Source organism: Rissa tridactyla, chromosome 1 (genome assembly GCF_028500815.1).
Source record: "Rissa tridactyla isolate bRisTri1 chromosome 1, bRisTri1.patW.cur.20221130, whole genome shotgun sequence".
NCBI lineage: Eukaryota > Metazoa > Chordata > Aves > Charadriiformes > Laridae > Rissa > Rissa tridactyla.
In genome coordinates this window covers 48609554-48626707 of record NC_071466.1, presented here as the reverse complement: position 1 = coordinate 48626707, position 17154 = coordinate 48609554, and the positions used below count along the sequence as shown (strand labels likewise).

The 17154-nt window shown below is 41.9% G+C and overlaps 1 protein-coding gene across 16 annotated transcripts in view; it reads right to left on the bottom strand.

Moving 5' to 3' along the window:
* The window catches only part of LMO7 (LIM domain 7), a 139143-nt gene that overhangs the window by 26744 nt on the left and 95245 nt on the right, over window positions 1–17154 (bottom strand). For 14 of the 16 annotated variants that reach the window (XM_054209079.1, XM_054209069.1, XM_054209100.1 and 11 more), the window contains 6 exons: window positions 15948–15977; window positions 9776–9893; window positions 8456–8598; window positions 6693–7134; window positions 5596–5916; window positions 2540–2654 (listed from right to left, as the gene is read on the bottom strand). In XM_054209079.1, coding sequence (XP_054065054.1) covers window positions 2540–2654; window positions 5596–5916; window positions 6693–7134; window positions 8456–8598; window positions 9776–9893; window positions 15948–15977 — 1169 coding nt within the window. The remainder of the gene's footprint in view (window positions 1–2539; window positions 2655–5595; window positions 5917–6692; window positions 7135–8455; window positions 8599–9775; window positions 9894–15947; window positions 15978–17154) is intronic. The other 2 variants (XM_054209132.1, XM_054209194.1) reach the window with 2 other exon arrangements.

The window sequence follows — 17154 nt, the reverse complement described above, 5'->3', positions numbered from 1 at the left end:
CTTAAATGATGAAATTAGTAGATCTGTGGGTAAAGGGAGAGTGGTGGATACCATCCACCTTGGCTTTAGTAAGGCTTCTGACATGAGCTTCCACAGTATCCAGGTATCAAAGTTGGGATGCTATTGTCTCCAGGGCAGTATGACCAGACGGGTGGAAAACTGGCTGGGCTGTCAGGCTCCATGGGTAGCGGTTAATGGTTCATACTCAGCCTGGAGGCTGGTTACAAGTGGAGCTCCCCAGGGATGTTATCCAGGGACCTATCCTTTCTAACGTGTTCACCAATAACCAGGAGGAGGAGGAGGTGAAACACGCCCTCATCAAGTTTGCAAACCATGCCAAAAGGGAGAGGTGGCTGATACGCTGGAGGGCAGGGCTGCCCTTCAGAGCAGGAACCCGACATTCAACAAGGGCAAATGCAGAGTCCTGCTCCTGGGATGGACTAACCCCAGTGATGGTACAGGCTGATGGGCTGGTGAGCAGGGCTGGGGGGACCCTGGCAGTAATGGGGCTATATGAATACTAGCATGACCAGCAGATCAAGGGAAGTGACTATCCCGTTCACTCAGCACTTGTTGTGCCACATCAACAACCTTGTGTCCAGTTTTGGTGTCCCACTAGAAGAGAGGCATCAATAAACTGGAGCAAGTTTCATGGGAAGCCACTGGGATGGTCAGGGCTGTAGTGCTTGCCCTGTGAGGAGAGGCTGATGGGTATGGGCTTCTTCAGACAGGAGAAACGAGACTGCAGGGGGCCCTAACAGCAGTCCCCCCAATACCTACTAGGAGGTCACTGAGAAGGGAAAGCCTGCTCTTTATTGAAATTCATGGCAGGAGAACACAGCACAGTGGTTATAAACTGTGACAAAGGTCAGTCTGACTGGGTATGTGGGGAAAATTTTATCTGAGGGGATAATAATTCAATGCCTAGAGAGGCTGTGCAGTTTCTACCCTTGGAGGGTCTCAAAGCCACCTGGGCAAGGCCCTCAGCAACCTGGTCTGAATTCAGTCTTGACACTTTTTTTGAGCAGGGTTTTGCTCCAGTTGATCTTCCAAGGTCCCTTCCAACCTGAATTATCCTATGACTTATCCTTAAAAACAGGAAACAACATTCAGAAGGGCCCAGCTGAAAGCACATCTTACTCTTTCAACAGGCTGTCCATCTCTTTCACCCTTCTTTACTACAAAGGAAGCTACAGCTTTTGAGTCAAGGTACAACATGAGCCAGTTCTTGAAAAAAAAAAAAAAAAGACACATGCTATAAACAAGAATACCAACATACAGTCCATTCTCCATTCGATCTTTATACTTTGCACCCTTCCTTGCGAGAATGGTCATAAAGCATAATCAAGATAACAGCCACAAGGCCTTCCTCTTCTCCTTGCCTACAGAGCTGGGGATAGAGCCCACGAGAACCTTTGTGAATGACCAGCAGGAACATTCGCTACCCTCAGGTATCTCATCTACAGCTGGCAGTGCGAGGAGACAGTCCTCTGCCTCCAAGTAACAAAATTAAACCAGAAGCCTAGCAGCAGGGAAAGCAAATGGAAAGTTATTCTTCATGCAAAGCTAATATTAATGGTTACAATCTAATTATGAGAAGTACCCAGCTATAGTGAAGAGAGGTTTAAAAATTGAATTTGAAATGAAAAAAAAAAAAAAAAAACTTAAGTAAAATCAAGGCTGCTCAATAAGTGCTGTTAAGTGATATTTTTTCCACTCTGGAAAGTATAATGAAGGCCTAACTAAATGAGAAGTTTCAGGTTATTTCTCCTTTCTCAGGATGATCTTGTGTTAGCTGGAAGAAAGGGCACAATTCAATATTCCTCAAATATTACTGGAAACGTGAAAGATCACTGCTCAGAAAACAAGCATTACACATGATTTGCTGGGGTTTTTTTGTTGTGCTTTGCTGCATTTTTTTTTAATTAAGAAAACTGAGCTTGTTCTCTGCAGAAGACTACTAAAGCTGAGAAATAAACTTTGTGTTTAATTTCAACACAAAAACGTCTACTTTTCCTCAGTATTAACACATCTGAAAAACTGCACTGGAAATCAATTTAGAAGCGGCAACTGCTTAAAAATATTAACTGTCTCCAGAATTCAACTTGACTAAGAAAGGGAAAATTGAAATAAAAATACTAACTTCTAAGTTTCCTCTGCATGTGTTTACAAACCATATGAGTGAAATCTTTTAAACTTAGCTGAAAGGAGCAATCTGGATATTAGAAGTCTGTATGTACCCCTTACTATTGTTCTGTAAGGGGCTTGGTGAATGTTTGAGTAATCATGTTTATGCTTTTCCAGTGGTTATAGAAATGTCTTTGGTTAGGAAAATGCATTTTTGATATTTATGAATTTAACCTGTTTCAAGAGATGAGGATTCACTGAAATACATTAGCAAAGTAAATATTGATTTTTCAATTCTCCACTTGATTTTTTTTTTAAATATTTGTAGCATTCTTAACAGCAAATGCTTTACTTTAAAGCCTCTCCAAACTAAACATAAGAACAGAAATTTGTGCAGTTAATACACATTTACCTTCTTCAATTGTCTGTACAAAGGCCCCTGAAGAACTCCAATTTGTTGTAAACCCAAAGCTGCGACCGTGGCCAGGTCTCTGGTTTATACTGATTCTCATTTCACTGTACTGTTCCTGAAAAATAAAACATGACACTACAGTATCTGGTATCACAGGAATCTAAATGAGGGAAAGCTTATCCTCTAAATAAGTGAGGCTGCTCACAATGTCCACTTTAATCATCTATTATTAGCATCATAGACAAAGGACACAGTATTGAAGTCAGTTAACTAACTCATTTGTTCTTTATTCAAGCAGGTAGGTTTTTAGTTTACACTTATATTTTCTATACACATATATTTAGCTGTGCATTTCTCTTATTTTCAATGTTTCGTAACACAATCCTACAAAATGTAAGAAATTTGAGGAAACTAAACCCCTAAATGGGTCTTCATGGATAGTCTTGTGAATTTGTGGAACACACTGCCCCCAGAGAACGCATCAGTCAAACAGAGAAGTGAAAAAGCCAGATAACAGTAATTCATCTTATTTTTTTCTTGCACATCCTACAGTGGGGACCATCAGTTTCCTTTAGGCTCAATGCTGCAACTAGGTTGACTTGGGTGAAGAATCATCTTTTTAATTTCCAGGGAAATACTACTCGCTTGCTATGGATTTTGTAATGGAGACCTTAGATAATACAACTAATCCCAGAATTAGCTAGAATCCAGATCTTCCATTCTAGTGGACTTCCAAGGTGCTTTCAAAATCAGAATCAAAACCTAACATTACCATTTTAAACGACAGAAATATTTGACTGGGAAAACATTTTGTAACGCTTGCACTATATTATGAACATGTGTTGCATATATTAACATTTTAATGTGAACTCATTAAAAAGCAATTAAAATACCCAAAGGCATGCTATTCACTTTGTTATCATGGAACTGACATTGTTATAAACGGGAAAAAGACATTATAGATGTTTTCTGTCAAACACTGCGCATGGAGGAGACCCCCCGCCTGTGTACTAAATTTGGTTTATGAAATGTACACCTACATTTTAGTTGCCTAGAGAACCAGTTTTCCTGAAGGGCGGGATCCACCTTCCTAACTTCAAGTATTTAGAAGTCTGGGTAGAAGCCAATTTATAAGCCAGTTCCCCAAAGCTCCTATGTTGGTAGGATGCACCTGGCAGCTGCAGGGAGCAGCTGGAGTTATCCAGAGTCTCCGGGCAGGATGCGGCCAGAGGAGGCTTTAGCAGTACCCGAGCGCTGAGTGCAGAAGACAACAACATTGCAAGGCAACATCCTGAGGTTTGCACCTCGTGTTAGAGGAACATTCCTGGCAAAACACTCCCCATTTCAGCCCAGGGTAGAAATTAAGTCCTTACTGCAAAACACATCTACTAGTTTGCAAATGCTGCCATCGAACCCAAGTCCTTCGGTAAGTAACAGGACATGAAAAGGGAATCTACTAACAGACAGGTTAGCGCACTGGGCTAGAGCATATACAAACCTTTTGAATTTGAGTCTGTTCCTGGAAATACCCGTTATCATTTTTACTTCCACCATCCTAACCCCGCTCTTCTTCAAACCTACCTCTTGTCAGAGGAGTAATTTAACTACGTACACTGAACTTCATCATTTGGACAGGTTGCCTCCAAAGCACTGAGCACTCCACAAACCTGGTGTTATTGCCCTGATGACTAGTGAACTGTATCAATCTCTCAACTCTGGCAATGATTTACAAACATGCCAAAAGGAACTGGCATTCCTTAAGTTATAGCTTGTTGGAGGCACAACATAAGCGCTTTTTTGAAGATTTTTTTAAACTTTTTATTTTAAAACCCCACATTACTCATCTGCAGGAAGGACAATTTATAATCTTGTGAATAATGACAGGAAAAAAAAAAATGGACCTGGTACATTTTGTTCTCATTTGGCTCACTTGAAGTGATACAAAGCCCCCGTATCTAATCTATGTTTTCACTGATTAGAACAGCAATTCCTCTGCCTGTTTTTGCTACAAGACAGGGAAAAAAAAGAAGCGATCACAATCTCTTTCCTTATACAACAATCAGAATTTCAAAAAATTATAATTTCATTGCAATGGCCAAAGGGTATCAGGAGTATTTAAACTGAAATGTGTTCCTTTTCCACAAGTGATTAGGAAGGAGAATGTTTCAAAGTGATCGAATTTATAAAAAGCTGGTGTGGTAAGTGATTTCATGAATCAGCATTCAGAGTCTTATTGTCCCTCACCCAAGTGACTGGCATAATTAACTTTTACAGCAGTATCAGGAATGCAAAGAATTCATTTCTAGTCTGTCAAAGGGTATGAACCGCATCATTTGATATCACAGAAAGGTATTGACAATTAAAACTATTGTTGCTAATTTTTTACATGTGAAACGTGTGATCAGTTAGAGGAAACAGCACTTGACAATACGTATTCACCCCCCCAAAAAAAAATAAAAAACAAACCACTGAAAGACCCGACTTCTGGATAAGCACATACACAAAGAGACGGTGATTTTCTTTAAAATTCATTAATGTGAACAATTAGATTAATTTCAAGTAAATAACTATTTAAAAAAAAAAAAAAAGGGTGGGGCTCAAGCCACAAGAGGTGAAAAAAGGAATAGTATGATACTAATGCTTAAGAATGGCTTTTGAAAAGCTGATCTTTATTTTCCACCACCAGTTTAAGAGTGCAAATGAATGCTACAGCAGCTCAGATCATTCATCTAACTGACATACGTGATTGTGCGTGCAATGTGCTAATCTGGAGAATAACAAAAAATTCGCAAGCATCAAACAATATTCAGAATAACTATTTTGAAATAGAATAAGAAATCAAATTAAGGACAGGACATATAAAGGGTAGGTAAAAAATGCAGCGATTATTTTCTTTCCAAATATTCTCTTTCCCCTGAATTAAATTAAAGGAAATAGCAGTTCTCCGAGCTGTTTTCTTACTACCAAAAAATACTTGCATTAGATATATATTTTTTTTCTTTTACTCTGCTGTAGCATTCAGTTACACTAAGTAATCATATTATTTCCACACTTACCAGGGATTTTGAATCCTCAGGCTCTGGCAGACTCACATTTTCTGCAGGAGATGCAAGTGAAAGAGAATCAGGAGGAGAGGAATACTCTGGTTTAAGAATACTGCTTCCAGCATCTTGGTCTTGGGATTTTACAGGTAATGCCAAACTAGGAGGAGGTGTTGACTGAACACCTTCTTTTTCCTCCTCCTCACCTCTGCTTCTGAATGCACCAGCGGAGAGAGGGTGTGCAGAGTCTGGTTGTGAAAATGAACTGCTAGTGAACAAAGTTTGAGTTCTTTTAGCTTTTTCTACTTCTCCGTTGTATCTCTGGGTATCATCCATCTAGGACAAAAATGACAGTTTGGTAAATGTGTGCTTTTAAAAAAGAAAAAACAACCCTAATCTTTCAGCAGTCTAAATCTTTAACAAAAAAAAACCCTCTCCCTTTCATGTAAATTCTGATTACTGTACCCATTACTAATTACCGACTTTAAAGAAGAGCAACATATTTTTTTCTCTTGAAGTGCTTGCAGAATAAATAGTCCAGACTTTTTAAGATAAGTTTTTTAAAATCACCTGCTTAGAATTATTTGCATTCTTGCCATTTTTAAAATTGAGACAAATAAGGACTTCGGAGAAAGCTATGAAAATGAATATAGTAATTGGGAGGGATCAATTTCTTTGTTTCAGTGCTTTACTGAGCAAACAAGTTTTAGGCTAGCATAAAATTTCAATTTCAACAAACTCAGCAGAGCAGAGGAAACTTGTATCACCTGACAAATTTGTCTTTAACGCTTAATTATGTTAACTTAGCTTCAGACAATTACATCCGATGAAGGCAGGTTTGTTGATAAGGAACACGAAGGAGACTTACTACAAGTAATAAAAAGATTATTCTACCAAATGTATTTATCCGTCTTATTGCTAGGAGTGCCTTTAAGTACAGAAACACGAGTAAACATCTAAAGCCACGACATAATTGCCTGCTCTATTAACACAGCCTTCATCAAACAGTGGACGATTTTTTTTAAAAGACAACAAATGTTAAAACTCTACTGCTCCCCCAGCTATCCAAGACCCCAGCATTTACAAACTTTGAGAATGAAGTGGAATTTTACCGTGAATGACCGTGGAAGTGACGAGATTCCTCTTGAGTGGACACCAAAAGGTCTTGGTGTAACCACAGATGTTAACCTAGAGGTATCAGTTTTCTGGTAACTTCTCGGGAGAGAAGCTGAAACCTGAGCTGACCCAGTTTGAGCATTCACCGAGTAGCGAGTAGACAAAAGAGCAGAGCTCTCCTCTTCTGCCAGGCTCTTTGGCGGAGCGGGAGCTTCACAAGCGGCTGAGCTCTCCGGTGGGCTCTCCTTGCGCGGCTCTGTGGCGTACGCGCTTTTGCTGTCCTTAGTGCTGTAGGAGGTATCTTCTTCCAGAAGGTAATCTTTTGCTGCTGACCGTGTGGAAGGTGCTTTTTCTTCACTAAACACATCGTCATTCAGTGAATACGTCCATCTGCGTTCGTGCTTTCGCTGCCCGTAGGAGTCTTGATCTCTGTCCTCCCTATGGGGACACAGCGCGTTACAATACCAGACAAAGTGACCTGACAAACAGCCGGGCACTAAGTCTTTTGACTAATGTTTGAGGCAGAGCATAAACTGAGAAACACATCCACAATAAATTAAAGTGAATGGCATAATTTAAAAATTTTAGTATTTTAATATTTTTTTAAAAATCTACCTTCTTCCCCCTCCTCCCCATTTCAACACTGCTCTAACACTCAGGCATGCTACTGGCACGTTATCAGGTGGCCACCATGACAGAAATCTCTTTGCCAAGAAAACGGTATAGCTGTTCAAGTTACATATCCTCAGAAATTCAGATTTTTTTGAGGAAAGAATGGGAAGAAGGTATTCCCACTAACTCTGCCTGAACTGTATAGCTCTGCTGATGTCTCTGCTCTATGGAAATGCTATACTGAACTTTAGATGATAACAAAATAAGATGGTGTCCTGAAGTTCAGATTGGGGTTTTTTTTTTCTGCTATTCATTCCTCTGTCATAAAGGAACAACCACCACAGAGATAATCTTTACCAAATCATTTTTAAGATTCTGACAATACTAGACATTCAATACAATTAGCATCCGTAATTTATTCAAGAGACTATTCTTTGTCCTCACAAATAAGTAAAAAAATACATAAACTCAAAACATTCTGTTTCAAGACTTATTTAAATTTCTTTTATGAATACGTGCCATGTCCCTATTCCCTTCATCTCAGTCATACATGCATTTAAAAAAAAAAAGAAAAGAAAGAAAAAGAGACTGTCACCAGTAGAAATGGTACTGTGCTACTCAGTTTACACTTTTTACTCTTCCGAGAGAATCTTTTTCGGTAAATACGCAGAGGAACAATTGGGGATAGAGGGTAACCAAGGAAAAGTTTACAGCTCTGTGATACACATTAACATTCTGGCTGTATTTATCCGTGGTGGCTAAAAGAATAGCAAATGCAGCGGTAGAGGAAAGAGAAATAGTTAGGTTGATCCAAGAATAAAAAAGGTAGTTATCCAGTTCAACACTATTGTTTTAACTGCTTTAAAGTGGAGGTAAATACTGACTTCTCAATACATTTATTATGGATAGCGGAGTAAAACATCATTTATAGAGCAAAACTGTTTAACATTCTGTGAAAACAATGCATTAGCAGACCATATTCCACCCTTCAATTGCCTAGATTTCTACACTATAATTTGCAACTAAAATTGTTGAGATCTCTGTAGAATCAATTGCAACTTGCCAGTAAAAGCTGCTCAAGAATTCAAGGGAATAAAAATGCTCAGATTTAAGTTCTTCAACTTAATACTCCCATTAGGGTTATTACCTCTCCTGCTCCATTTCTTTCAGTGACTTGGTTGTCCTTTCAGACACCGCAGAGGCTCTCCTTTCCATTTCTTCTCTCTCTTCCTTTTTCTTTTGCAATTCAGAAGTGAAGCTCTTTCTACGATTCTTCCATTTTGCTAGATCCTGTAAAAATAACATCAACGTACACAATTAGATTTTCTCAAGACCTCGTAAATCTATAGAGGCATCCCATCCCATGCTAACTACTGCCCTGATTTTATTCACATGTCTGCATCGCGGCCACATTTTCATGCACCTTCCCCCTAAATGACAAAGGGTTCTCATATTTCAGTTATGGTTACAGGCTCACTGCCTGTTAAAGTTAACAATTGTAATTACTGGACTACAAGTGGAAAAAAATACCTGTTTTGCCCCTCTCCCCCCCCTTACCTTTTCAATTTTATTCTAGAATACACCCGATGACGCATAGTTGAAAACTAATGCAAATGTCATCCATATTTCTTTGTTGTGGACTTTGGTGTTTGGGATTTTATTATTTTTTTCCAAATCGCTACTATGTTAGACTGATACATTAGCTTGAGAATAAACATGCGTTAAATTCTAAATTGAAAACATATACTTCTATATTTTCTTCAGTTCTGTAAAACCACAATGTGAACTGGCAATATTCTCCATGAAATACCAGAGCTGATTTAAGATAAGTACTGAAGATTAGAACTGAGACGGCCGAGATGCATTAAACTAACAACTATGAACTTCTTGCTTGGAGCTCTGTTCTTAATTTCAGCTTCCTGTTGGTAATCATTGTCAAGCAGAGTTTTTAATAAAAAAGAAAAGGTCTTCAGACACCCTTATGATGCTGTGCAAAGCTACCACATCAGTTTACAAGCTGGATGAGGGGATTGGAGCCTCAAGAATTTGACCAAGAAAATAATATTTCCCTCCCTTCTCCCAATGGATCAAATACTCAGACATTCTCAAAAAAAAAAAGTATTCACAAATTTCAGATAACACATGAAACTACGCCCTAACTTTTCTTTATATCCACAGAAATCAAGCCCGAAGGCTTTATTACAATATATACAATATATTACAATATATACAAGCCTTATCCTGAAGCATTAATCAGATACTTATGGTGATATTTAAAATAATTTCAGTTCTGCATTAAACAGACATCCCCAAAGCCACTAGTAGTTGCATGAGATGGATCATTTTAGAAGTCAGCCCCATAAATGGCTGCACACATGCCAAAGCCTGGTTTTGAGGGACACTGAAGGCAGGCGGCACTGAGCCCTTCAGCAGGACACACGAGGAGGGGTGAAAAAGGAGTGCTTACTTCTTGCCACTTCAGATCTTGTTCTTGTAACTGTTCTTTTATCTTTTGTAGCTCTTCGTAACGGATTTTGCGCAATGACTGCAGCTCCTCTGCGCTGACATCGTTCAAAGATTTACTCCTAGAAAGAAAAAGAGTACTCGGCTTTATCACATCTTAGCCATCGTTTACGCGTGTGAAGCCTTCGCACGCGAAAGAGATTTATATTAGTACAACTGAGTGCTCTTGAATGTTATTTTGAATACAGCAGGAAACACACGGGCAGCTGAACGAGCAAGGCTGGGACATGCTCTAGTGCCGGCGCTCAAGTCAGTAGTTGCACATTGGAGCAAGTAAAAATGAGGTTAAGGGAACAAGCAGCTCTGTAGCAGCTCCACGCTGATCATTCACGTTGAGGTCCTCATACCTGACTGCTACTTCTTTTACTCTCTTCACTGACCTTGTTCCTTTCTTTGACCTAAAAGGTGTCCCTCCTCCTCGAGTCTAAATTCCCATCCTTCCGCTTCTTCTCTCCAGTAACAGCCCCAGAATCACCTCCCATTCTTTCCTTCCTTAGGCTAATCATAAAATCAAGTCAGTTATGGATGCCCATTTCTAAATAATAGAAGTTGTGCATGTCACAAGGCCCGACTAGCCCACGTTACTCCTTCCAAAGCCTCTCTGATGCTTTGCATCCAAGTCAGGATGGCTAACAGAGCCATCTTCTCACTAATTTCGTCAACAGGGTTACAAGTTTCTCCCCTGAACTCCTATTCATTAGTTCCCTTTAATCTAAATTCCTCAAAGCTCACCTTTCATGCTTCTCCCCCCTCCCCCGCCATGCTATTTTCTCCTTTATTCTTTCACACTGCAGTGATAAACATAGCAGGACTTTTAATTTAGGTATAGGACAAGACTCCTGCTCAGAGTTGACCGCAAGCCTCTGCAATACCAAGCAAAACACAGGTGTTTCATCATAAGGTTCAAAGCTGTAATATAAAAGAATTCTGGGGTTTATTTTTATTTGTTCAAAAATACTTTTTCTTGCGTTTATCCAAACAAAATCTAAATGACGGAGGGGCGTAACCAAGTTCTAACAGGGCTTGAAAGTGGGGCACTCTGATATGACGGAAAATCAGGTTGAAACCAAAACTGACTCAGCACGGGGCCTTGCTCTAATCTGTCACATACCAAGAAAGCTCTGAACTAACAAACCAGACTCTCTCACTTCCTCCCAAGAGGCCCAACTCGCTTTCGTTGGTAATATATGACTTTGGACTTTGGCCTCTAGAAATACAGGCTAGGGCCTTAACTCATTCTACCTGTTTGCTTGTCTCTTTTCTGAATAGGAAGAACACCCAATTTAGCAAACTCTCCTGGTCACTATTGCAGAAACTCTTTTCTTGTACAGTTCTTTTCTTAATTTTTTAATGGTTAAGTTATATCACATGTAGAAAAGGTTTTGGGTAACCAAACCGTATGTAAGTATCAAACTTGTTCCAGATGAGTTCAAGAAAACTTCCATGACTAGGGTTTCCTTTTCTCTCTCGAGTTTCTGTATCTGCCTGCAACAAAATCATAGAATCATAGAATCTTCATGGTTGGAAATGACCTTTGAGATCATCGAGTCCAACCAAACAACCTACAATCCCTGCCACTAGAGCATGCCCTGAAGCGCCACATCTAGACGTTTCTTAAACACCTCTAGGGATGGTGACTCAACCACCTCCCTGGGCAGGATGTTCCAGTGCCTGACCACTCTTTCAGTAAAGTAATTCGTCCTAACATCTAATCTAAACCTCCCCTGTCGCAACTTCAGACCATTTCCTCTGGTCCTGTCATTATTCACCTGGGAGAAGAGGCCAACACCCACCTCTCTCCAACCTCCTTTCAGGTAGTTGTAGAGGGCAATGAAGTCTCCCCTCAGCCTCCTCTTCTCCAAGTTAAACATGCCCAGCTCCCTCAGCCTCTCCTCGTATGACCTGGTCTCCAGACCCCTCACCAGCCTGGTAGCTCTCCTCTGGACACGCTCCAGCACCTCAATGTCCCTCTTGTACAGAGGGGCCCAGAACTGAACACAGTACTCGAGGTGAGGCCTCACCAGTGCCGAGTACAGAGGCACCATCACTTCCCTGCTCCTGCTGGCCACACTATTCCTGATACAAGCCAGAATGCTGTTGGCCTTCTTGGCCACCTGGGCACACTGCTGGCTCATGTTAAGCTGGCCGTCCACCAGCACCCCCAGGTCCTTTTCTGCTGGGCAGCTTTCCAGCCACTCTTCCCCAAGCCTGTAGCGTTGCTTGGGGTTCTTGTGACCGAAATGCAGGACCCGGCACTTGGCCTTATTAAACCTCATACAGTTGGCCTTGGCCCATTGATCCAGCCTGTCCAGGTCCCTCTGTAGAGCCTTCCTACCCTCAAGCAGATCAACACTCCCACCTAGTTTGGTGTCATCTGCAAACTTACTGAGGGTACACTCAATCCCCTCATCCAGATCATTGATAAAGACATTAAACAAAACTGGCCCCAAAACTGAGCCCTGAGGGACACCACTGGTGACCGGCCGCCAAGAGGATTTCACCCCATTAATCACAACTCTCTGGGCATGGCCATCCAGCCAGTTTTTAACCCAGAGAAGAGTACACTTGTCTATGCCATGATTCGCCAGCTTCTCCAGGAGAATGCTGTGGGGGACGGTGTCAAAGGCCTTCCCAAAGTCCAGATAGACAACGTCCACAGCCTTCCCCGTGTCCAGAAGGCGGGTCACATGGTCAGAGATCAGGTTGGTTAAGCAGGACCTCCCTTTCTTAAACCCATGCTGGCTGGCCCTGATCCCTTGGCTCATCTCACTCAAGATGATCCTCTCCATGATCTTTCCTGGTACCGAGGTCAGGCTGACAGGCCTGTAGTTCCCCGGATCCTCCTTCCGACCCTTCTTGTAGATGGGCATCACATTAGCCACCCTCCAGTCATCTGGTACCTCCCCTGTTGACCAAGACTGTTGATAAATGATGGAGAGAGGCTTGGTGAGCTCTCCTGCCAGCTCCCTGAGTACTCTTGGGTGAATCCCATCCGGCCCCATAGACTTATGTACGTCTAGGTGCAGAAGCAGATCACTGACTACTTCCTCCTGGATTATGGGTGGGTTGTTCTGCTCTCCATCCTTATCTTCCAGCTCAGGAGACTGAACACTCTGGGGATAGCTGGTCTGACTATTGAAGACAGAGGCAAAGAAGGCATTAAGTATCTCAGCCTTCTCCTCGTCATTGGTTGCAACTTTCCCCCCAGCATCCAGTAAGGGATGGAGATTCTCCCTGGCTCTCTTTTTGTTGATGTATTTATAAAAGCTTTTTTTTGTTGTCCTTAATGTTAGTGGCCAAGTTGAGCTCCAGCTGGGCTTTTGCCTTCCTAATTTTCTCTCTGTATAACCTAACAAGATCTCTCTACTCCTCTTGAGTTGCCTGTCCCTTCTTCCAAAGGTGGTAAACCCTCCTTTTATTCCTAAGTCCCATCAGAAGTTCCTTAGTCATCCAGACTGGCCATTTTCCCCACCCTTTAGACTTGCGATACTTGGGGACAGCCTGCTCCTGGGCCTTTAAGATTTCCTTCTTGAAGAGCATCCAGCCTTCCTGGACCCCTTTGCCCTTCAGGACTATCTCCCAAGGGACTCTCTCAACCAGCGTCCTGAACAAGCCAAAGTCCGCCCTCCGGAAGTCTAAGGTGGAGGTTTTGCTAACCCCGCTCCTTACATCACTACGAATTGAAAACTTGACCATCTCATGATCACTAAACCCAAGACGACCTCCGACCGCCACATCTCCCACTAGTCCTTCTCTATTTGTGAACAGTAGGTCTAGCGAGGCACCTCCCCTGGTAGGCTCCCCTACCAGTTGTGTCAGGAAGTTATCTTCCATGCACTCGAGGAACCTCCTAGCCTGACTGCTCTCTGCTGTGTTGTATTTCCAGCAGATACCCGGCAGGTTGAAATCCCCAACCAGAACAAGGGCTGGCAATTGCAAGACTTCAGCCAGCCACTTATAGAATACTTCATCTGTCTCCTCATCCTGGTTGGGTGGTCTGTAGCATACTCCCAGCACAACATCTTCCTTATTTCCCTTCCCCTTCAACTTTACCCATAAACACTCGACTTTATCATCACCGGAATCTAGCTCTATACAAGCAAAACATTCCCTAATGTACAGAGCGACACCCCCGCCTCTCCTTCCTTGTCTATCCCTTCTGAAGAGCTTATAGCCATTCATCGCAGCATTCCAGTCATGACAGTCATCCCACCACGTTTCCGTAATGGCAACTACATCATAGCTGTCCTGCTGCACAATGGCTTCCAGCTCATCCCGTTTGTTGCCCATGCTTCGTGCATTCGTGTAGATGCACTTGAGCTGGGCTACCGATTTCACCCCCATCCTTGGCCCTTTATCCCTAGGCTCATTACTAGTGGGCCTGGTTTTATCCCCTTCCCCTTTCAATTCTAGTTTAAAGCCCTGCCCATGAGCCTTGTTAACTCTTGGCCTAGTACCCTTTTCCTTTTTGGGATAGGGTTTTCCCATTCTTAGCGAGCAGGCCCGGTGTCCTGCAGATCAAACTATGATCACAGAACCCAAAGCCCTGCTCGTAGCACCAGTTTCGGAGCCAGGTGTTGATCCGTCCGATTTTCTTGTTCACCCATTCGTCAGTCCCCAAAACTGGAGGGACAGAGGAGAACACAATCTGTGCTCCCGAACCCTTGACAAGCCGTCCCAAGGCCCTGAAATCTTTCTTCATTGCCCTCAGACTTCTGCTCTCCAGCTCCTCACTGTCTGCCTGTAAGATCAAAGGACGGTAATAGTCTGAGGGCCATATCAGGCCAGGGAGCTTCCTGGTTATATCCTTAACACGGGCCCCAGGGAGGCAGCAGACCTCCCTGTGGGAAGGGTCTGACCTGCACATGGGACCCTCAGTTCCCCTCAGAATGGAACACCCTGTGACTATTGCCCTCCTCCTGCTCGTCACAGAAACAGTCTTAATGCGTGGAGCAGGCTGCTTTGGCAACTCCCTGGATGGGGCTTTATCAGCATCCTTAGTTCCCTCATCATCTATCTCCAGAAGCCCTTATCTGTTCTGTACGGGCACCTGGGGGGGCATGGCGGGTCTGGAGGGGGCTCTCCTGCTGCCCCGATCAGGTACCTGCTTCCATTCCCCCCCATCCTCTCCTAGTTCCCCTCCTTCTGCCTGGTGACAAGAGGGCAGGGGATCCTCTTCCTCTCGTGGAGCCTCCTCCTGCTGCTTTTTCCCTAAGGATGGCAGGGTGTGGCTCCACCGATCAATCTCCCTTTCACACTCCGGAATGGTCCTCAGGAAATGTAAAATCTAGACCCAAATACAGTATACTCCAAGTATGGGTATATTCATACCAAGGAACAGGGTGTTAGTTTCCATTCTAGTCTTAAATTCAAAATCTAACGAGTGACTTGAGCCTTCGCAGTCTCCCTCCACTAATACCTAACTTTTTCTGAAACATTTCTTGCTTCTTCTGGAAGTGCTTAGTCATTTACCAGGTTTTGCCTCAGGGTAAAAATAAGTAAGTAAATAAATGTACATTTAAAAAAAAATAAAAAAAATAGAACACTGTGCATAACCAAATACTTAACATGCCATCAAACAGTAAGTGAAAAAATATTTATCTTTGAATCACAATACATCGTAAACAATGCCTAAGTTCACATGGCACTAACCAATAATTTTACCACTGAGGATTCAATAACCTGTAGTATATAAACCACAGAACATTCATCAATCCCGTGACAAATACCATGTCGTTAATTATTTTCAGATTCTAGCTGTATAGCCTTAGAAATAAAATATTTACTAATCTTCTTTTACATTTCTGAATGTTTTAAAGCCTAATTTAAATACAGAACACCAAGTACTTCACTTCAGCAGGAATAAAATATTAGAGCTGATCTTCAAAGCGCCTGATAACCATAACTCAGATACCCTAGGCACCAGAGAGAACTTTTGCCAGACGCATAGCTTTTAGTCTCTTACATTCGTTACGTGAATTGCCCAAGCACAGAACAACAAAGCAGCATGCACAAGTTGCTTTCAGCACACGAGTTTTTAGCTACTGTGCATGCACGAAAATTTAAACAAGAGGCAAAAACAGCGTTATGATCTTTCAGGCTTTTATAAAACTTACCCTTGCTCATCAGAAAGCTTTTGAAACAGTCTGAGAAATCAGAAACCAAAAAAAAGAAAAGATTCAGTGTCTTGATATTCACAACAACATTAATAACACCAGTACGCCAACACTCGCACTAAGTGACGGGGAAACGGAAAGCTTGAGGACCAGCCAGCAGGGAATAGCACATCGGAGAGCTGAGACTAGTCGGAAAACACATCAGGACTTGCATGATGTGTAAGTCGGGCAGAAAACCGACAGAACAAGGCTGCCTGCAAGTTTCCAATGCTTCCGATTTAGCAGTACTGCACGAATACAGCCTTGTATTAATTCTGCACCACTTACTCCAGCGCTGCTGAACAGCACAAAGCTCAGAAGATACTCATTTCAAGAAATGAAAATGAATGAATGCAACTCAAGTCCAAACAAGACGCCTGGCTTACAGAGGCCCTTTTCTTGTTACTTCAACCATCTCTGATACTAAAAGAAAGTAATACTTGGAGTGGATAAGAATAAAAGGCCACACAGAGAAGTTTAGCACATTAAACGGAGAACAAAATTCATGCAGTGTGATTCCAGAGGATTTTTAGTATTCTTGAATATGAGTATTTTATTCTATTGAATGAATCCTTAAAATGTGAAATATGTTCAAGCACTTCAGAAATTTCCCTCAGTGAAGCTCGCACTCTGTTAACAGTATTAAGCTTAAAAATTAAATGCAGCAACATCAAAATACCAACTGGAACATGGAAGTGTCTTAGTCACAAAGTAATGATGCACAGCTGGGAGAACTGAAACTTGCAATGCCGTATTTTCAGAGCTAAGGAAACATTCGAAACCCCACTCTCCCCCAGTAAGTACAAAATCCAAAAGGAGAGCTAGGAAGTAGTTAAAAACAGTATTCAGTCAGAGAAGAGAAATTCTGAGTATACCAGGAGAGGATTAGGGGAAAGTATTAATCAGGACTGTATGAAAGCAGGGGGGAAATACTGGCAGAATAAAATACGTCACAGTGGAATTTAATATTACATGGACACACACCTTGCATGCACCGTGACTTTGGGCGGGCAAAACACTACTATAACATTTTTTTTTCACCTCACCTAATCATCTCAAAGCTATGGCAGGACAGTTTATAAGCATTTTCAAACGTAGGTGCAAGCAAGAGTAATCAGAATGCCCGTTTCCAGAATTTGTCATTAAAGCATTCATGCGTTGCAGAAAT